We start from the raw sequence: 23,921 nt of genomic DNA, 5'->3' as shown, positions 1-23,921 counted from the left end.
AGAAGGGGGGTGCTGATGCTATTGAGGCAATGTTAGGTGGGTCAGAAAATTGCTATCTGGAGGGGATATACAGAGTAATAGATTACACAGCAACTGTAAGCAGAGGGGTAAATTATTCTTCTGCTTGGGCACACAGCAGCCTGAGAAGCAAGTTGTCAGGGATTACAAGGCCTGCTGCAGTTAGAATTACTAAGGGCTGTATTAGAATTACTAGGATGAAAAACAGGTATATATACACAGACATGTACACTAATGAGCAGAGTAAACAAATTTCATGAATTTGGGGTATTGATTGAGTCATAAAATGTGGACATGTAGGGACATCAGAATCATAGTGTCACTCGGATAAAGGAGGTTTGGAATTTGAATATGGTGAGTACAATGTGTACAGAAAGGACAGATTTGGGGAAGTTTAGTAAAGGAGAACTAAAATCTAAGGCAATGCAACATTCAATAAATTTGGTGTGCAAATGTATTTACTCACTTTACCCTTTGATTCCCCAATTCACAAAGGGGTACCAAAGGGTGAAGTGAATAATTACAGACCTGTAAACTCTACTTCTGTTACAGGGAAAATAATGGAGTAACTGGTTAGAGAAGTAATGCAGGACCATACAGAGAGAATACAGTTAAACAGAAGCCAAAGCATGGATTTTGTGTGACCATTCTGATTGGATACTATGATGCAGCAACAATGGACTGTATGTAAAAAAAATAATGTTGAGCCATATGATGCAAGAAAGCAAGCTTATATAGCATCAGCAAAATAAAAAAATAAAAAACCCTTCCCATTTCACCCATCCAGTCACTTGAAATGTTTGTCTAGTTCAGCCTTAAATTTATTTAAGCTATCAACTTTCACAACAACAGATGGAAGTTGGTTCCACCAATCAACTACCTACTGGCTAAAGGCAAACTACCGCACATCTATTCTACAACTGTCTTTCTTCAATTTGAATCTATGCTTCCTCAGGTTCTTAATCTGAGCAAGCGGAAGTATCCCATCAGCATTGAGCCTACTCAAACATTCAAGGCCTTATACACCTCAATCAAATCACCTCGCAGGTGCCTAGTCTCCAGCTGCTGCAACTTGCAGAACTTAAGCTTTTCTTCGTAAGTGCACCCCTTTGTTCCTGTCACCAATCTTGTTGTCCTTCTCTGTACTCGTTCTAGCAACTCTACATCCTTCCTAAAATGAGTCCTCCAGACCTGTATACAGTACTCAACGTGTGGCCCGACTACTCCCTTATACAAAGGGATAATCACCTCCTTATCTCTGCTAGAAAAATTCCTATTTACTAATTAATGACAAAAGTCCATGACCTGCTCTGGCAGCCCATCTGCACTGCTCAGAGAACTTCATATCTGACTGCATAATTACCCCGAGGTCTTTTTCATTCTCCACCTCCCTGAGTGTAGTACCACACAGTTGGTATATTTCTCTTGGGTTACTGCTACCAATATGGGGTACTTTGCATTTGTCAATGTTAAACTTCAGTTGCCACTTCTCAGCCCATCTGCCTAACTTTTCTAGATCCTGTTGCAGTAGCATACTGTCTTTACTGTCATTAACAACCCTGTCAACCTTCTTTATCATCTGCAAACTTGGACATTAGGCCTGATATACCTCCATCAATATCATTGATAAATACACAAAACAACAATGAGCCCAGCACCGAACACTGGGGGACTCCGCTAATAACATTAGTCCACGTAGAGCAGTGTCCATTTATTACCACTCTCTGCCGTCTCCCACTCAACCATCCCTTTATCCATTGCAGTAACTTGCCCTTAATGCCATACTGCTACAATTTGTACAGCAGTCTTCCATGTGCAACAGTATCAAAAGCTTTCCTGAAATCCAAGTATATGATATAAAAATTATTTTTTGCCTCCAGTTCCTTTGCGACCACATTGTAGTATCCAATCAAATTGGTCAGACAAGACTTCCCCTTAACAAACCCATGCTGTGTCTGAACTATTACTGCTGTCTTGTCTAGGTGATCCTGCATCACCTCTTTAACTAGTGACTCCATATAGGTTAGTGCAAAAGCATCATTTTAATGTAGCCATCTACCAAAGTAGTTAAATTAATTAATAAATTTAAATTGGCACCGTTTTGGTTATATCTCATATTGTGAATGCCTTCACAATGAGTTGCCATGGTATCGTACGACCTCGAATAAGTAACACTTCAACAGTGAAGAAGACTGTTACTTATTCTCAGCGGATAACACCACCCAGATGGCACCGTTTCAAAGTTTGCTGGCTTCCCTTCGGTAGGTGGGCAGGTACCCTGGTGTTGCAATAGGGACATCTCAGTTATGAAGTATAACTTCACATCACTGCACACCATCAGGCATCTCTCATACTGTGAAGTTATACTTCATAACTGAGCACATCACTGCACACCATCAGGCATTTCTCATACTGTGAAGTTATACTTCATAACTGAAATGTCCCTATTGCAACACCAGGGTACCTGCCCACCCAACCCACCCAATGAGAAGAAGCCAACAAGCTTTGAAATGGTGCCATCTGGGTGGTGGTGGTATCCGCTGAGAATATGTAACAGTAGTCTTCTCCACTGGTGAAGTGTTACTTATTCGAAGTAGTACAATATCATGGCAACTCATTGTGAAGGCATTCACAATATGAGATATAACCAAAACGATGCCAATTTAATTAATTAATTTAACTACTTTGGTAGATGGCTACGTTAAAATGATGCTTTTGTACTAACCTATATGTTAGTCATTCTACCTCGTAGCATGAGGCCTTTGCCCTTAAATATTTTTTAATCTACACTAGTGATTCCTTTATTTTCTCTGGAACAGAAGTTAAATTAACAGGTCTATAATTATTTGTGTCACCCTTTGAACCCCCTTTGTGAATTGGGGATACATTTGAACATCTCCAGTCCATGGGGACCTCTCCTGACTCTAAGGATGCTCTTATAATTATGGCTAAGGGTTTGCTTACTTCCTTGCTGCCTCCTTCATTATAACTGGATAGATTCCATCTGCCCCAGGTGCCTTTTTTTTTTATATTTAACTTCAACAATTTCTCCTCCGCTTTGCTCTCAGTTATTACAAAATCACTTATCTCCCAGTTAGAGTTTGATAAACTTCTGGCATTCCCCTCTTTGAATAATTCCTCATGTGTGAATGTAGATGCAAAATACTCATTCAGTTTATCAGCTACTTGAGCAGGATCATCAATAGTCGAACCTTCAATGTTATCTGGGTATGCAGCAGTTAATGACAGTAATTACAATGTCAGTAATAACAATAATCAGGGTAGGAAGAGTGATTGAGAAGTGGAAATTGAAGTTTAATAATGACAAATGCAAGTTACTACTTAGGGGCAGCAGTCATCGCAGAATAACACATCAATTGTGTGGTAACACACTCAGGGCAGTGGAGAAGGGAAAAAACCTGGAGATAATTGTTCAGGCAGAAAATAAGTTCTTGGCACAGTGCAGAGACATGGCTAAGACAACTCATGGAGTTTTTACAATAATATACAGACATTTTGCCAGCAACGATAAGGAGGTGATTATCCTGTTTTGTATAGAGTAATGGTTAGGCACACCTTGAGTACTGAGCATATGTCTGCAAGCCTAATTTTAGGAAGGATGTGGATCTGTTGGAACAGGTGCAAAGAAGAGCAATATGATTACTGAGGGAAAGAAAAGGGTACTCTTACCAAGGAAAGTTTCAGTTTGACAAACTGCAACATCTGGAGATCTGATTGAGGTATTTAAGGCTTTGAAGGGATTGAGGAAGCTTAATGCTGATGACATTCTTCCCCTTGCTCAGACTACACATGTGAGGGGGTATAAATTCAAACTGAGGAAGGATGGTTGCTGCAGATGTGCAGAAATTTGTTTTTGGCTAGCAGGCAGTTGATTGTTGGAATAAATATTCCCATCTGGTGCTGCGGAAATAGGTAATTTGAATAAATTGGGAAGAACTAGGCAAATTGAGAGGTTGGACAAGATTTCTGAGGAGGTTTTTTTTTTTTTTTTTTTGGCTCATGCTATAAAGAGCATACATTCTTGCATTATTTGCCATTACTAATACTAATCGTAGTTTTAGAGATAGTGCCTAATTTGAAATGTATTTTTCCATGCTGACATAAGTGATCACATTTATAGAATTTTTAATATAAACACATAAAAACTTTCTTCAATTGATTCCAATTCCCACACCATTCTAAAAGAAGCAAGCAGCACAACTTCATATATTAACTAGAGTAGCTTACATACAAGTGTAATATAAACTAACAATAGCAGTAGGAGAGGCATACGATGCAAGAAAGCAAGCTTATACAGCATCAGCCAAAAAAAAAAACTTTCCATTTCACCCATCTGCTTGCTCCAGTTTGTCCAGTTTTTTCTTGAATTTATTTAGGCTATCAACTTCACACAATGACCGATGGAAGTTTGTTCCAGAAATCAACCACCTGCTGGCTAAAGGCAAATTTCCACACATCTATTTTACAACTGTTTTTCCTCAATTTGAATTTATGCCTCCTCAGGTGTGTTCAATGCTGATGGGAGAAAGACTCCCATCAGCATTGAACTTGCTCAAACCATTCAAGGCCTTATACACCTTAATCAGATCACCTTGCAGGTGCTTAGTCTCCAGATGCTGCAAATTGGAGAACTTAAGTCCTTGGTAGAGCAACCCTTTGTTCCCCCCTAACCAATCTCATTGCCCTTCTCTGTACTGGTCCCAGCAGCTCTACATCTTTCCTAAAATGAGGTCTCCAGACCTGTATGCATTACTCAAGGTGTGGCCTGGCCATTACCTTATACAAGGAGATAATCACCTACTTATCACTGCTAGGAAAATTCCTGTATAACATTGAAAAAAGCCCATGAGCTGCTCTGGCAGCCTGTCTGCATTGCTCAGAAACTTCATATCTGATTGTCCAACAACTTGTCCTTAATGGCACACGACTCTGGGGTTACAGTTACAAATATGTTGCTACTTTGCATTTGTCAATGTTAAACTTCAGTTACCACCTCTCAGCCCATCTGCTCAACTTTACTTGATTGCGTTGTAGTAGCATACTGTCATTAACAACCCTGCCAACCTTCGTATCATTTGCAAACAAGACTTCTCCTTAACAAACCCATGTTGTATAACTGCAGTCTTGCCTAGATGATCCTGTAATGCTTCTTTACCAAGTGACTCCATAAGTCTGATATACCTTCATCAATATTATTGATAAATATACAAAACAACAATGGGCCCAACACCGAACCCTGGAGCATCCACTAATAACATTAATCCACGAAGAGCAGTGTCCATTGATTACCACTCTCTATCTTCTCCCACTCAACCATCCCTTTATCCATAGCAGCAACTTGTCCTTAATGCCATACTGCTCCAATCTGTACAGAAGTTTTCCACATGTAATAGATGCAAAATCTTTCCTGAAATCAAAGTATATGATATCAAAATTATTTTTTGCATCCAGCTCCTTTGTGACCACATTGTAGTATCCAATAAAATTGGTCAGACAAGACTTCTCCTTAACAAACCCATGCTGTATAACTGCAATAGTAATATTGCCTAGATAACTGCCTAGATGATCCTGTAATGCTTCTTTACCAAGTGACTCCATAATTTTCCATGTAATAGAAGTTAAACTAACATGTCTACAATTACTCATGTTACCCTTTGTGAATTGGGGATACCTTTGAACATCTTCAGTCCACGGAGACCTTCCCTGATTCTAGAGATGCTCTCATAATAATGGCTAAGGGTTTGCTTACTTCCTTTGCTGCTTCCTTTAATATAACTGGATGGACCCTACCCACCCCAAGTGCCCTTCTTATGTTTAACTTCAACAATTTCTCCTCTACTTTTCTCTCAGTAATTAGTCATTGAGTTCTCTGTTAGAGTTTGATAAACGTCTGGCCTCCACTTCCCCACAGAATTCCTCATGTGTGAATGTCAATGCAAAATACTCATTCAGTTGGTCAGTTACCCGAGCAGAATCATCAACAGTTGAACCAGTGATACCAAGTGAACCAATCTGATTCATCCCCTTCCTTCTAGAATTTACACAAGTAAAGATGACTTTGATGTTTTTCTTTGCATCTTTTGCCAAAGATTTTTCATAATCTGCCTTCACTTGCATAGCCTCCTTTGTGACTTGATTACAGACTAACTTATAGGTACCACAGGCTTCTGTGTTGTCTGATAATTTATATGCATCCCATGCATTTTTCTTCTCTGTCACAAGTCTCATTAGTTCATCTCACATTTACAGGCAATGCAAGTACACTCACTCCAAAATGAATTTCCAAATCTGAATACGTTGTCCACTCTTGGATGGGTGGCCTGAGGAAGGACAACAGGATGAATGCTTCAAGAGACTAAGATTCTTACCAGAGAAAGCAGAGGTCCCCCCCCCCCTCCTCAGGGAACAATCTCTAATCCTTAGCCAAATATAATTCACCTGGAAGGGCCCCTGTAAAACTTTTAAGTGCCCAAATGCAAAGAAGAAAATGCAATCCCCAATAAGATGAAAAAGTCCCACCCCTGAGATATGATACATGGGTACAATCTAGGTTTCTATTTACATAATCCTGATCCTGGGTTCAGAGCTTTCAACCCCCATACTACAGAAGCAGCAATAAGTGCAACTCCAAAGTCTAAACTATTAATTAGCAATCTTTCCAGGAACTTCAGAAGGAAATTTTCTAAAGACAACAAATCACTTCCATTAATGAATATATCTCCTTCCATTATCTTAAATGCCACCCAAAGAGTTTCCACACTAGTTTTCACCCAAAGCTAATTTATTCATTCCTTTGAAACCTTTTTTCACATCTATTAATAATACCTACACTAGCAAATTTGTTGCTAATGGTTTTGTATCATGTTTCCAGAGACAGAATGCAGTTACATTATTTATTATATTGAGTTTGTGTTCTTAATTTAATTTATTTCTTTGTCCCATCACAAGTTATCAAAACATATTACCAGAAGATATTTTGCTCTAGTTTTTTTCTCTTGAATATGTTGAAAATCTTCAAGTTGCATCTTATTTATAGTTTTGAGCATCTCTTCTCCATCTCTCATTTTTCTTTCTTGTTGCAGAAGGACAGTCTCTTCATTGTCCTGCATTTGTTCACGAATGTCCCTTCCATACCTATAAAATATGGATGCACAGAATGCCTTTAATGATATAAAAATGAAGAGAAAAAAAAAAGAAATAAAAAAAATTATATATTATATTATAAATATATTATAAAACCTTTTCTCCTTTATGGGATTTTTTCTGTCCCATGATGAGTACTGGTACCAAGCACATGGGGTGGTTGGTTGTGTCCAGTTAACTGTTATTATTATTGATATTACTGTTGGTCGAGGAACTCACTTATTATCCCACAGGTGTTCAGGATCAATGCTTTCTGGAGTTCCGCTTAAGTTTCTCTGGGAGGCCTATTGCTGCTAGGTCCTTATGGAGGTTATTTGACACCATGCTGGTAGTTGACATGGCGATTAGGACAGTCACTATTTGTTGCAATAAGTAATGCTTTATAAATCTATTGCAATAACCAATGCTTTATAAACTTTTTGCACACGCGCGCGCGCGCACACACACACACACACACACACACACACACACACACACACACACACACACACACACACACACACACACACACACACACACAACTCGCATGTCACTTGCCTATCCCTACAATAATTTATCTAGTTCTATCTTGAATTTATTCAAACTTCTCACTTCCATAACACTAGATGAAGTTTGTTCTAATAATCAACCACCTGCTGGCTGCAGGCAAGACCTCTGCATATCTGTCCTATAACCAGCCTTACTCAATTTTAATTTATGCTCCCTTGTGTGTAGTCTGAGCAAGAGGAAGAATGTCATCAGCAATGAGCTTGCTCAATCCATTCAAAGCCTTACACACTTCAATCAGATCATCTCGCAGGTGCCTAGTCACCAGATGCTGAAATTTGCAGAATAAAAGCCTCTTGGTAAGACCACCCTTTTATTCTTTACACCAATATGCTACCCTCCTCTGTACCCACTCCAGCAGCTCTACATCCTTCCTAAAGTGAGGCCTATATTCAGCAATCATGAGACCTATATTCAGTACTCAAGACAGCAGTCCTACTATTGCCTTATACAACAGGATAATCACTTCCTTATTCCTGCTAGCAAAGTTCCTGTATATCATAGATAAAATACAATGAGCTATCCTAGCAGCCTGTCTGCATTATTCAGAGAACTTCATATCTGCTTGCACAATTGCCCCAGGGATCTTTTTCATTTTCTACTACCCACCACCCTGGCTTGCAGCTGTGAAGGGTATTGTGTACAGCATATGCCTTTTGTATGCAATAAAGACTGTAGTACATTGTTATGTTAATTTGGGATTGCTGCTACACATATGCAGTGCCTTGAATTTGTCACTGTTAAACTATTGCCATTCTCAGCTCATCTGCCTAAATTTTCTAGATTCTATTGCAGTAGCGTACTGTTATTCCTGTGTCAACTTCTGTATCATCTGCAAACTTGGACAATAAGCCTGATATGCCTTCATCAATGTTACTGATAAATAATGAAAACATCAATGGGCCTAAAACCAAACCCTGTGGAACTCGACTAATAACATTACTCCACAATGAGCAGTGTCCATTGATAACCCTCTCTATCTTCTTCCACTCTATAATCCCTTTATGCAGAGCAGTAACTTACTGTTATGGCCACACTGCTCAAATCTGTATAATAATCTTTCATGTGCAACAGTATCAAAAGCATTCCTGAAATCCAAATATATGATATTAAAATTATTTTTTGCATCCAGTTACTTTGTTGCTTTGGTAAGACAAGGTTGCCCCTTGGCAAATCCATGCTGTGACTGCAGTATAAGTTCCCATCCTGTCTAGACGATCCTGCTTTACTTCTTTAACCAGAGACTACTTGATTTTTCCTGGAACAGAGGTTAAGCTAACAGGGCTGTAATTACCCATGTCACCCTTTGAATCCACTTTGTTAATTGGGGATGCATTTGTACATCTCCAGTCCATAGGGACCAAACCAAAGATGCTCTCATAATTATTGCTAAGGATTTTCTTACCTCCTTTAATATAACTGGATAGATTCCATCCCCTCACAGACACATTTTTTTATGTTAAGCTTCATCAATTGCTCTTCCAATTTCCTCTCAGTTATTACAAAATCATTTAGCTCCGTTAGATTTTGATGAACTTGTGGACTTGACTTGATTGCAGACTACATTGTATATCTACCATAGGCTTTTGTGTCACCTGACACAAATTTGTATGCATCGCCCATATATGCATCACCCATGCATTTTTCTTCAATGCTGCAAGTCTGATCAGTTCATTTTACATGATGAACTTGTGGATTTCTCCTCCATAAAGAACACCTTATTCATGAATGCAGATACAAAATACCAGTTCAGTTCATTAGCAACCTTAGCATGGTCATCAACAGTTAAACAATCAACTTCAAGTGAACCAATGTGACTGAACCATTTCCTTCTAATTAAAAGTAAAGCAGTCGTTGCTACTTTTCTTGGCATTCTTCGCCAAACACTTCTTGTAATCTGTCTTAGCTAACATAATCTCCTTTGTGACTTGATTGCTGACTACATTGTATATCTACCATAGGCTTTTGTGTCACCTGACACAAATTTGTATGCATCGCCCATGTATGCATCACCCATGCATTTTTCTTCAATGCTGCAAGTCTGATCAGTTCATTTTACATTCATCTAGGTCTAAGCCTGGAACAGTATTTCTTAGGGGCTATGAAAAGCATAGTAGTTTCTACAATTACTTCCCTGAATGCTTCCCATTTAGAACTTGCATCATCAAACAGTCCCACTATATAGAATTTAAACACTGTCTCATGTCCACTGAGGTTATGTCTTTATGTAACATTAGCACACTGTGTTCACTGCTATCCAGAGGTTCTTTTTACCTGCAGGTAGAAAAGAATGAAGAAAGAATGAAGAAAAGAAAGAATTCTTAATGAATGAAGAATTGCTACTGATAATCAGATCAAGAGTATTGTTTCCTCTTGTTGCTTTGTTAACATGATGCTGTAGAAGACAGTCATCCAAGAAATCCACAAAAATCTTGCTAGTGTGTGAGTGACCAACCCATAAGTTTCAGTTAATATCTGGAACTTTAAAATCCCCCATTATAACACATGCTGATTTACTGTCCACTCTATTTCTCTGTACAGCTGTTTGTTTAACTCATCACAGTTATTAGGGCTATTCACAACAAACTGACTCAACACTGCACTGGCCACCCACATCAACTGGGTGGCCAGTGCAGTGTTCATACCCAGTTTTGTATACTTAAATAAGAGCACTGCCTTAGATTTTATGTGCATAGCTAGGAGCATCCCCCCCCATGCTGTCTGTCCTTTCTGTATATATTATATTACCCATATTTAAATTCTGCATCCCTTATATCTGAGTGACACAACAACATCTCTGATATCCCCATAATGTCTGCATTGGATGACTTAACCAGCACTTCAAATTCATCAGATTTATTTACTATGCTCCTATCATCAGTACATGCATGCACTTGTTCCATGATAACTCACAGCAGAGCTTGAAATCCCCAACAACTTGCTTTTCAGGCTCCTGCATGTTCCAATAGAAGCAGCACAAGAATCGCTTTCACCTCTGCCTGTGGCTCTATTTAATCCATTAGTTTTGGAGCAGCCCTTACGTGTGGATATGTGTGAGGTATATGTCGATAGATATATATGTTATAATATGATGAAAAGAATTTTTATAGATTTACTCAAATGTTAAATTTATATATTTTTTCTTTTTACACAAAAGTAAAACTTACTGCATATTTTCCTCTCTTTTGGCTTTTACTTTTTCTTCTTCCTTCTGAATTGCTTCTACTCTGTCTTTTTCCATCATATCATCTAACTTTGTCTCTGCATGTTTGAATTCTTTTTTAATTAGTTCTTTTTCTACAACTTGGGCATCTCGAATAGTCTGAATCCTAGCATTCAGAATTAACTGTAATAAAAGTACAGTAAAACAGTTTTGAAAAAATAATGTTATTATACGTCTAAATGGCTGCTAATTATCTACATAACTAAAAATAATACAACTAACAACTCCTCCCTTGACAGTATTCAGTATTATTCAAAGTCCCAAAACAGTTATAGTGTTGACACAAAATATGTTTAATTTTCATTACTGAATGGTAACTGTGCAAAAGTCATCTGCACACCAAGATGCCAAACAATGATATATTTCTCATTCTATATTAATTCACCTCTCCCAATCCATTCATAAAGAACAGGATTAGCAGTACAAAAAAACCTGATCATAATTCTGCAAGAGAGAGGATAGTGTTAAAACTATATTTGTAATGCTTTCAAGGATTGGGTTAGTTTGATTAGAATAAGTATGAAGGAACTATGCCATGAAATGGGAATATGGAACAAAGGAAATGAATGACACATTTGAAGGAATGCAAACTTCATTGTTTCTCTCCTTTTTTCAAAAAATAACATGCATGGAATATATTTTACATCAAATCTTCTCATGCTGTACACTGAAAGGATAGAATTCATGGGAAACCCGGTTCCTGGGCAAGGCGACACTGTCACCCTTCTTGCTACTGGACAAACCCACCGCTTGGCAGGTAGGTGTATAGGTACACTGCATTCACGTAGACAGTAATTCAATGTCAGTATGGATAAATGTCATGGGTTAACTGATTTTGAAAGAGGGATGACAGTGAGTGCCTGATGCATGGGTCACTATCTCAGTGGTGGTACAGGAATTGCACTATTTCCATTCAACAGTATCAAGAGTGTATCGGGAACCATTTCCAGAATAGCATCTCATAGTGGACAGCGCTATGGGCAGAGAAAGCTGGTGAACGAGATAGCCATCAATGCCTGTCTCACATTGTTTCAGCCAACTGGAGAGTGACCGTGGCATAAATCACGGCTGACTTCAACAAGGGAAGTGCCAGAAACGTCTCTACCAAGACTATCATGCAATCATTAGCTGCAATAGTTTATGTGAGCTGCCAACCCACCACAGTCCCATTGCTAACACCATGACACAGGACTCTATGTTTCAACTGGGCAAAAGAACATCAGCACTGGACCTCGGATGATTGGAGATGGGTCTTTTGGTCTGATGAGTCCCATTTCCAATTATTTCGAGCAGACAGGAGGGTGCATATCTGGTGGAAACCTCATGAAACTATGCACCCGTCATGTCAACAAGGAACTGTTCAGGCAGGTGGATGGTTGATAATGGTCTGGGGTGTGTTCAACTGGCACATGTTGGGACCTCTGGTATATTTAGACGCATCTTTGAATGGTCCAGGTTATGTGTCCATCCTTGCAGACCATCTGCATCCATTCATATCCATCGTGCACCCCTTCATACCCATCGTGCATCCACAGGGAAATGGACTCTTCCAGGAGGACAATGCACCTCCCCACAGAGCCGTGGTGACTAGGACATGGTTCGAAGAGCTTTCCGCAGATTTTACCACCATGGAATGGCTTCTCCATTCACCGGACATGAACCCTGTGGAGCATCTATGGGATGCTGTGGAAAGGTCCGTTTGAACTTTGGATCCTCCACCCAGGAATGCGATAGAATTATAGACAGCAGTGCAGCAAGCATGGATGGAAATACCTGTGGAATGCTTTCTTGAATTAGTGGACTCAATGCCTTGCCATATGACTACCCTTATCCAGGCGAAGGCCTACCCATTTACTAGGTAGGTATCCCATGATTTCTGTCCAATCAGTGTAGTATACTTCTATAAATACGAATACAATATGTATGTAAATAATTTAAATTTTTGTCACATTTTCTGGTTTCTTTAATTTTGTGGAATATCTTGGGGTTTGGTTATATGAGTAAATTTACTTGGTAAAAGGAGGAGATGGTGTAGATGTTTATCGGCACAAGGGCAACTTAGGCCAAAATGTGCCTATTCTGAAAAGGAGGAGAACCGAGAGTGCTGCCTCCCCTGAATTGCCTGCAAGAACTATCTAAGTTTATGATCTATACTGTCATTGAAGTGGTTCAAAGATAGTGTTTTTCATACAGTAGAACTGATGATATTAATGTTGGATTTTTCACTGCTTTTGTAACAAATATATTTCTGCCTGTAAATCTTCTGCTACCAAATTCCAATTACCTGATATGGATAAAAAAAAAAAATTTGACATGTTTTAGAAGTGACGAATTCATATGGATATGCAGAAACAGGATAATGAGGCATAACATAGAAAAATGCAAGATATTGTATTTAGGTATCAATAATCCCAGGATATAGCATATCATTTTAGTAGCACCAAATTCAATATAAAAATAAGATGATAATGTAAAGGACCTGGAGGTAAGTGCACAGTCTGACATGAAATTCTCTCAGCAGGACAGACAGACTTTTAGAACAGTTCCTGGGGCATCTGGCAATGATATAAAAGAACACTTTTAGTAGAGACAGAGAAATCATCATGACACTGTACAAAGCAATGGTTAGGCCACATTTTGAATACTATATACAGGTTTGTAAACCTACATTGCAATGCAGAGTTCAATCCATACTAGCAAAATATATATAAAATAGTATCATTTTTCAATGGATATACCATAATAAGTAATTACACAAATGATAAATAGCAGTTTGCTTTATTCTAATATACAGTCATTCTAATATTAGAATAAAGCTTTATTGTAATATAGTTCAATTAAATTAATCACTCTTGTACAGTGTAACATTAACAATGCTGAAACTGCAGCATTATGTTTTCATATAACCTGTTATGTATTTGATGTAACCTTTCATGTAATTCCGTTAGCATATAAGAGAGAGAGAGGGAGAGAGAACTAATTAACAAACAAACAAACAAACAAACAGACAGAATTAAAGTAAATAATAATAAATATAAACCATGAAAATCTACTCGCTCTCTACTCTCACCAAAAAACTACAATATTCCATCCTGTAGACAAGTCTTTGTTTACAGGATGGAATTCTACAGTCTTTTGCATAATATAGGTAGTAGCATTGCACCAACATTATGGGAAGGCTAAGAGACTTTCGTGTAGTGAGAGTGGGCTTTTGCTGTTTACAGTTAATTATAATTTATATGGTAACAGTAATAGTTATCTGAAAATGAAATGTGCTGTAGTTTCAGCATTATTAATGTCATATGGTACAAGAGTGATTAATATATAACTGGTAATAGGTATCTTTTTTTAATTTGAAGAGTCATCATACTTTTATAACTGTCATAGAATTATGAATTGCATTTATTCAACCCTAGGGGCTCACTCTGGTGAGTATGGGCTTGGCACATCCAGGGTCCTGAGCTGGATATCACCATTCTTCTCTTGCTTGGTGATTCCCTCTCTCTCTCTCGGGGTAATTGAAAATTTTTTTTTTTTTTTTTTTTTTTTGGCTGGTGCAGTATAAGCCTCAGGTTTCCTTATACCATACAGCTAATAATATTAATAATAATGAAACCAATCTTAAATTAAATGAACATTTACACTGCTAATGCCATCATATGGCAGATTCAAGTTTAATCCTGTCATGTTGGCACTTTTAATGTAATAATTGTTTAATGTGGCTGTATCAATTCTGCTGTGAGTGGGCATGATTGTTATTTTGTCAGTTACCAGTTAAAGGTATAAAAAAGTAATTCATTGTTTGCAGTTAGAATACTTTTTAGTTAAAATTTATTTTGTTTAAAGAAAAATGGATGCAATAAGCTGTCAACATTGAAAACTAAGTAATGCAGTAAAACGTTAATTATCCAGGGCTCAATTATCTGTAAGGTCGGATTAACTATGGTCCCCTATATGTATGTAGTTTTATTTTTAACAAACATTTATAGAATAGTATTTATCTGTGAAAGTGGATTCGTAAACTACATACAGGAAATCACTGTTGCATCTCTCATTTTGCCACCTGATAAATCACGTCAGATGTTTTTACACCCGCAGATGCAAAGTCAAGTGTCTTGAAACACCTGCTGCATTTCTAATGCCAAGTAACATACAGATGTAACTTATTCACATTTGGTACCAAAAATTACAAAACCTTGTTCCTGTGCTTGCCGTGTGTTGTACGTAATATTTATCTTGTATTTCACCCCCTAAAAATGTCAATTAAACGAAAACGAGTTGTTTGAACAGTGGAAAAGAAACTGGAAATTATTAAAAGACATGAAAAAGGTGAAAGTGTTTCAAAGCTTGCAAATGAATTTTGAATTCGCCAGAAAATTGTATGGGGCATCATTAAAAACCAATCCAATTATAGATAAATTTGTTTCTAAATGTGATGCATTTGCTTGCACTTCACAAAGAAAATTTCTCAAAGGTGCTACATATGAAAAACTTGAAAGTGTAATGATAAAGTGGTTTTTACAACAAAGAGCTGAAGGAACTCCAATATCTGGACCAATGATTTTAAGCAAGGCAAAATATTTTTTCAACAAATTAGAAATGCCAGGAATGCCTACATTTTCATCTGGCTGGTTGAAACAATTTAAAGATAGGCATGGTATAAGAGAGTTAGATACTGAGTGAAAAGCTCAGTGCAGATAACATGGGAGCAACTTTATTCTGTGATCACTTAGGTATGATTATAAAGAAAAGGGTCTTGTTCCATTGCAAATTTACAATGCAGATGAGACAGGACTTTATTGGTGAGCAATGCCCAATTGTAAGTTGGCATCTGTATAAAAAATAAATGCACCACAAGATATAAAATTAGTAAAGACAGGATAACAATTTTATGCTGCACAAATGCTTCAGGGGATGACAAATTAAAATTAACTGTAGTGGGAAAATCAAAATCTCCTAGAAGTTTAAGAACATGACTAATATTCCAAGAGATAATTATAATCACCGATCTGCATGGATGACTAGAGATGTATTCAAAAAGTGGTGGACAGATAAATTCGTTCCTCATGTTAAAAAAATTGTCTCGTAAAGGTCTCCTCCCCAAATCAATTTTTTTATTAGATGATGCTCTATCCCATCCTCCATTGGAAAAACTATCTGCAGAAAATGGCAATATTGTCGCCATTTACCGGTGTAACATCACCGGTACAACCAATGGACCAGTGGGTGATTGAGAGCGTGAAACGATTGTATAGAAAGACCTTGATGATGAATTTTATTGTGGAAGAAAAGAATCCTCTTTTATTTTGGAAGTCACTAACAATTAAAGATGCTATCTATAACATTCTACTGCATGGGCAGAAGTTAAAGTGAAACAATTATAAAATATTGCCCAATGACTTTGTAAATGCCTTTGTAACTTGGAAGCGAGATTCAAAGAACACCGCAGAAATTGTTTGATGGTAGCCGCCAGGTGGCCAGTAGTACGAGTTGATGGTCAATTGTGCTCCCTAAAGTGACTAAAATTTAGTAAAAAATCTGCTTATTACTCAATATGATGGATATCATCTTATAGTGGACGCCAAAAGCTTTCCATTCATATGGGTCATGGAGGCACAAGACTTATAGCAGATAAGTAACTTTTAATTTTAATTTGTGTTTGAACAATTTTGTTAAAGCCGAAGCAAACTACTGCCATTGTCTGACCGGCTAAATGTCACTGCTGGGAAGAGCGCTCCTGGGTTGCTATATTGCCTTCAGCAGAGGTTGTCCGCCCGCCCGTGACCACCTGTAGTTAACCCATTAGACTTAAACGCTGTTGTTCTTCCCCAGACTTTACTGCAGAATAGTAAACTGACTACCCCTCCCCAATTAATGCTTGTTTTGGCATCTGCTGCTATAGCTCTGCATGATATCTGAAAACGGAAACGCACAGTGTAGTTTTGCTGCGCTCCTGCCGGCAACCGCACCAGTCCTCGGGGGGAGTGTGGTGCAAATACAGGAACTTGATCACTGCTTGATACTCCACTTTAGCATACGTCCTCACATTTCGGGTTTCACCTCTGGTGTATGATCACCTATGGCAATGAAATTTAACATGTTAGTTATTGAATATGTAGACAACTTATATTAAAAACGGCATCTTTCTACTGATGTTTTATCTAGATCAGGGTACAAACTTTTTGATATCCCCTTGTATGATATCAAAATTATTTTTTTGCATCCAATTTCATTTTGTCCATGTCATAGTATCCAATCAAATTGGTCAGACAAAACTTCCCCTTAACAATCCAGGCTGTGTCTGAATTATTACTGCAGTCTTGTCTAGATGATCCTGCAATGTTTATTTAACCAGTGACTCTATTATTTTCCCTGAACAAGAAGTCAAACTACCTTGTCTGTAATTATTCGTGTCACCTTTTGATCCCCCTTTGTGAACTGAAGATACATTTGCACATCTCCAGTCCGTGGGGACTTCCCCTGAGTCCAAGGATGCTCTCATAATTATGGCTAAGGGTTTGCTTACTTCCTTTGCTGCCACTTTTAATATAACTAGATAGATCCCACCCACCTTATACAACTTTTCTTATGTTTAAATTCAACAATTTTTCCTCCACTTTGCTCTCAGTTATTACAAAATCATGCAACTCCCTGTTAGAGTTTGATAAACATCTGGCCTTCTCCTCCTTTTATAACTCATGTGTGAATGTAGGTGCAAAATACTCATTCAGTTTATCAGCTACTTGAACAGGATCAACAATAGTCGAACCATCAATATCAAGTGGACCAATCTAATTCATCCCCTTCCTTTTAGAATTTATATCAGTAAAGAAGTCTTTGCTGTTTTTCTTTGCATCCTTTGCCTAAGATTTTTTATAAACTGCCTTTGCAACTTGATTAAAGACTAGCTTATATCTGCCATATGCTTCTGTGTCACCTGATAATTTATATGCATCCCATGCACTTTTCTTCTCTGCCATGAGTCTCATTAGTTCATCTGACATCCATTTGGGGCTAAACCTAGAACAGTTATTTTTTAGTTGAAACAAAAAGCCGAGTAGCTTCCAAGATTACTTCTTGGAAGCTCCCAAGCTCCCATTTATAATGCTCCCATTTATAATTTGCTGTTTGTAACATCATCAGTTGGTCCCACTGTATAGAATTTAAAAAATCTCTGAGAACACTGTAGTCACCTTTACGAAAGCAAAAACCCTTCATTTTATCCCTGATGGTAGTTACATTTTTAAATAAATCCTACATCAGTAAACTGTGATCACTGCCACTTAGTGGCTCCTCTATCTGTAAATTCTTAATGCATGAATAATCACTGCTGATAATCAGATCAAGAGTGTTACTCCTGTTGGTTGCCTCTCTAACATGCTGCTGTAGAAAACAATCACCCAATAAATCCACAAAAGCCTTGCTAGTGTGCGAGTGATCAACCCACAAGTTCCAGTCTATATCTGGAAGTTAAAATCCCCCATTATAAGACACTGATTTACTAGCCCACTCTATTTCTCTGTATAATTGTTCATTGTAATCATCAGAGTCATTAGGCTTATAACAAACATCTACCCTCATTTTTGCTTTCCCAGTGCTTATGTCGCACCAAACTGACAACATTGCACTGTTCATCTATGTCAACTGGATGCACTTCCTTCGATTTCATGTTTCTTAACTAACAGCATAATCCCCCCTCCCTTCCTATCCTGTCTATCCTTTTTGTACATATTGTACTCCACAAATTCCAATTCTGCATCTCTTATATCTGAGTGGCACCACGTCTCTGATATCCCAACAATATCTGCCTTTGATGTTTTGACCAGCACTTCAAATGCTTCAAATTTATTTACTATACTCCTAGCATTAGTATACATGCAAGTATACATGCACCTGTTCTTACTCTTAGTTACTCTAACACAGCCCATGTATTTACTTATTTCATGACTCCCAGAAGTTCCTGAAATCCCCATCAACTTACTTTCTGGGCTGCTGCTTATTCCAACAGAAGCAGTGTAAGAATCACTTCCGCCTCTGCCTGCGGCTACTGTTAACCTATTAGTCTGTGAATCCCCCAAGCTAGCAGTTTTCCAACCCACTTACCATTGCCTTGATAGCATCAGCAATTATTCTTGCACAATTTCTATTTAAGTGTATCCTATCCTTTTAGAAGAAATCTCTCTCTTGTTAACAAGCACAGACCATGGTGAAAAAAATTCTACCCCATGAGCCTTGCAGAATCTCTCCAGGGCCGAATTGACTGACAAGGCTCTCATCATATACTCCGTCTATCGTGTCTGGGCAAGATTGCAGACACTTTCAAATTTAACCCTAACTCACGACTTTTTTTCAGCATTGACCTGTACTTGTTAAGTAAATCCACAGATCTTCTACACTTAATGTCATTAGTGCCAACGTGTACAATAATATCACCTTTCGTGCCCTTAAAAGATGATATCTTCTCTACAACGTCATTAACTTTTGCCCCTGGTCCTATTTCATCTATCGTTTTTTTGCACAATACATTTTCTGTTTTCCTGACAATTGAGTCACCGACATTAACTAGCTCCTGTGGGATCAGTGCTTTCAAGCCTTGAAGATTGCCGCTGTGGTGTCTGGTGCACAAGAGTGAGCTCTGGTATTGAGTTTGGCAGTTGAGAGCTTGATGGGCACTCCATTTTAATTCCTTCAAGGGAATAATACAGTTCTATGTATTATGCTATCTAGTTTTTCGTTATATCCGACTCTTCAAACTCTCATAGATGCCAATAAGAACACTGAGTTGGTGCCTAATTTCTTCACATTCTCTGCACCTAGCACACACAAAGACGTCCTCCATGGCTAGATCATGTCCTCTTCAGGAGAGATCTGCATTTTTTTAGACTGTGATGCACTGGAGAATTGCCCCCTTCAGTTCTCCCCCAATCCACAACACTTCTGCTACTTTGTGTTTTTCAATTTGCTGCTCTAGTGTTGGGCATGATTTCTGTTAAAATACAAATTAATTAACAATAAAAATTAACAAGATTTATAAATTTAATTGATTAATTGACAATACTATACTAAGCTAACAGATTCCTAATACAGTTCTACGTATTATGCTAGCCAGTTTTTTGTTATACTTTATGCTATCACATTCGAGATATACATTATGCTATTCTGTATCGATCTAATATACTACAACAATGGCGGCAAGTTTTGAAAGGTACAAGTTTTACCAATATTAAGTAATAACCTACAAAATCTCTATCTAAATTCAAAATAAACTAAATATCACAACTAGGAATATAAAACTGCTTCTAGAAAATAAATTAATGTGCCAATTAAGTCAATAACATGGCAAAAATTGAAGAAAAACTTCTCTATCAGCTGGAGTCAAAAACTTCACCCACACGAAGCTTCTCTCATTCCCAAATCCCCTAGTTATTTAAACAAATAAAAATGTAATTTTGTTTTACTGTGTTTTTCAATTATCTGGGCTCTAGCATCTCCAAATTACCACCTGATAATTGACGCTTTACTGTATATGGATAAAATTAAACTTAGGAAATCTGGAAAGACTTTTTATATGAAGATCAAAAGAATCATTGTCTTTGGCAGGAGAAATATTTTTCTAACTACTTCCAAATATGTCAAATAGTGGTCTCAGTTTTATTAATTTAATTTAATCATCCAATTTAATGATCCACTGATATCGCCAAATGATAATTCATGATTCTTTTATTAATTTAGATTGTACAGTGAAAAAAAAAATTTCAGAGCCCCACGGCCTCCTCCAGTGCTTTACTAAGTTCATTGGTACACTTGCAGAAAATAAAAATACAGTAAAATTTGGTTATAACGAGCATCAAGGGACCAACAAAATTTCCTCATTATAACCATTACTCACTATATCAATGATGAGTTAAATCTACCTCCAATTTTTTTAATTCTCAATAACTTGATAAAAAGATAGATTCAAAAAAAAAAAAAAAAAAAAGAAATATTAAAAAGAAATAATATTAGTATATACTTACATATTATTTGTATTAATATGTTTGTATTCAGTTTTTAAAACAATTCAGCCAACCGTTGTTACATAAAAAATCGTTGCATCCAAATTGTTTAGCAAATTATTCTTTCGCTTGAGTCTTCAAGACTCAAGCGAAAGAATTTGCTTCATCAATGTTAGTAACCTTACACTGTCTACATTTTCCCCCCAAGTTATGTTCTTTTCCAGTGCCGATATGTAAACATGTTTATTCTACCACAATGTCAATACTGTTGAAGACAACAAAAAAAAATTTTTACATGTCAACATTTTTTGCACTGCGTTCTAATTTTGACTTTTTTGTGAATTGAGAGACACTTTCTTTTGTTAATAAACATATTTCCAATGGAAGGGTTCATTTCTAACTGATTTCACTTTAAAATGACAGTAAAGTGATCTGCATACAGTTTTTAAAAGTCCCGTTTCCAAAATTCTTAGAAGTCCCGTTTATGGTTCAGCGAATACAAGACAATCTGTAAATAGGCCAATGCACTATTGTATAAGCCCCGTCCCCGAAAGGACAAGGTCATAAACTGGCCGCTAATCCGATGAGAGTGGTCACAAAAGTTAAGTCGCCCTTTTCACTTTGTCTATTCCAAGAATTGGGGCTTTTCGACTATCCGAGCAATTATGAATGTTAGCAAAGGCACATGATGCAAGAAAGCAAGCTTATATAGCATCAGCCAAAAAAAAAACGCCTTATTTCATCCATCCACTTGCTCCAAATGTTTGTCAAGTTCTGCCTTGAATCTATTTAAGCTATAAACTTCTACAACGACAGATGGAAGTTTGTTCCAGCAATCAATCACCCACTGGCTAAAGGCAAACTTCTGCACATCTATCCTATTTGCATAGTTACCAAAATTTGTATGCTGTATCTGTGTGGTATGCTTGTTATAACAGTGAGCGATTGTATGGGAATATGTGTAAATTAAAATCATTATGACTTTTTGCTTGTTACAGCCATGATTTCATTATTTCCATGCTCGTTATAACCAAGTTCGACTGTACTTCTATTTTCACTGGTGTTTTTTGTTTCCAGCTCAGCACTGCTTCTGACTTACTATCAAATGACAGCTGAAAGTTTCTTGCTATTAATCAGGGAAGCTATTGAAGAAATTGCTAAGGTCATAATACATTTACTAAAATAAAATACCAATATGTGTTTGTGAATATATTGGCATGTAACATAATACACTAAGAATGAAAGAGTTAACAGGAAATTATACACAACAAATGTAAACTCTGATATAAAAATTAAATTAATGGAAAAAAATCCTGTAACTAAAAATGATTATTCAAACAAAGAAATTGGTGACCCTCTGTTATTCATATCATATTAATCTGTGTTTCTGTTTTCCAAATTACATAAACTGTTGAGATGGGCAAACACCCAGGGCAAATAACATTCGTTTTTCCATTCTCATTGTCATATATCAATTTAATTATATCCTTCTCAAATTAAAATTATATTTTCTAACTCATCATACCATGATAGCAAAAAAGAACAATTAGCCGTTTTACTCTTTACTGGTTGCATAGGATGGAGGTTTTTACTGAAAAACCACAAATGTCTGTAGTGTAACCACTGTGAAGTGAACACACAGTCACATAGAAATACTGCTATTTACAGTTAAGATATCTTTAGGTTTTTTTTTTTTTATGTAAACACTAAACATGAAAGGTTTTAGCAATTAATAACATGCATGGGCTGAAGGTTGAGAAGATGACAGAATATACTTGTTGACATCAAACTTGAATTTCTGTAGATTGCAATTTTCAGGAAATACATGACATGCGAAGGTAGATGTTACAGAAAACTGAAGTTGAAAGAATAAATGAGGAAGAAGGAAAGTTGGTTTTGTGAGTTTGAAGCTGAACGGTAAGAGGATGTTGACTGGTTGTGGCATGTGTCTGGACTAGTTGGGAAAAGAGAGAGAGAGGGGGGAGAATTATAGAAAACAATTCAGAAGAACAGAGCCCATGGAAGTATCTACAGAAATGGTATGCAACAGAAACAAAATGTCTACGAGAAAGAGAGACTTTGTACGAGATTGTTGTTATTGTTTGGTTTTTAAGAGCATTAGCAACTAAGGCCATATTGCTCCGGGATTTGCGGTGGTCATTCCCTGACCTTTCTGCATCATTTGTATTTGGTAGTGACGGGCTCGAACCCTGGTCTAATCAAGAAGCATGTGCACCTGGCTACGGAGGCGCCTTGTACGAGATGGTCGTTAACCTAACTACCCTCTTTTGAATGGAGTCTAGAACAGTGGTCTCCAAACGTTTTTGGTCACGCACTCTTATTTTACTTAAAAGGACTAGCATGCATCCCGGAATAAAAAATTAAATATATAAGTTTAATATATTTTTTTAATTTATAATTTTTTTATTTACATGGAAGGCATTATATCTAAAATCACATATAATTTTAAAAGATCACAATCTAATTCGATGCAAAAAAACAAAACAAAACAAAACAAAACTGAAATTAAAGTACAAAGTGGTATAAATCAAATCAACAGCACTTTTTTAGTGAGAACAATGTGCTTGAATATCGATCAAATAAAGCCGCATATTGAAGTATTAAAAAAACATTTATTTATAATTTTTATTTTCAGTTACATTTTGAAAAACTAAATGTTTTCATAACCCCTAGGGGTTATGAAAACATTTAGGGGTGCGTGCAAGCACCTGACTTTGGAGACCACTGGTCTAGAAGACAGAGACATGGGGTCACCCCAGTTGTGGAAACAATATTCCATGGTATGTCAGATTTGAGATTTGTACAGAGTGAGTAGCTGTTTGAAAAAAAGTAATGCTGAGAGCAAAAGAGAAAACCCAGTTTTTTTATGCAGAGGAAGCAATATTTGTGATGAGCTTCAGAGAGAGATTAGAAGTCAGGGTGATCCCTAAGAGTGATATGTATCTTGTCTAAAA

The 23,921-nt window shown here is 37.1% G+C and overlaps 1 protein-coding gene across 1 annotated transcript in view; it reads right to left on the bottom strand.

The window, feature by feature from the left end:
* The window catches only part of LOC150089920 (cilia- and flagella-associated protein 45-like), a 154,820-nt gene that overhangs the window by 62,857 nt on the left and 68,042 nt on the right, over nucleotides 1-23,921 (bottom strand). The window contains exons 6-7 of the mRNA XM_090390133.1: nucleotides 10,896-11,074; nucleotides 7,005-7,173 (exon numbers count right to left, since the gene is read on the bottom strand). Of these exons, the coding sequence (XP_090246259.1) occupies nucleotides 7,005-7,173; nucleotides 10,896-11,074 (348 nt within the window). The remainder of the gene's footprint in view (nucleotides 1-7,004; nucleotides 7,174-10,895; nucleotides 11,075-23,921) is intronic.

The sequence above is a fragment of the Mastigoproctus giganteus genome, chromosome 2, assembly GCF_048544385.1.
Source record: "Mastigoproctus giganteus isolate SK-2022 chromosome 2, ASM4854438v1, whole genome shotgun sequence".
Lineage (NCBI taxonomy): Eukaryota > Metazoa > Arthropoda > Arachnida > Uropygi > Thelyphonidae > Mastigoproctus > Mastigoproctus giganteus.
Note: the sequence above shows the minus strand (reverse complement) of the source record. Positions and strands in the feature narration are given on the sequence as shown.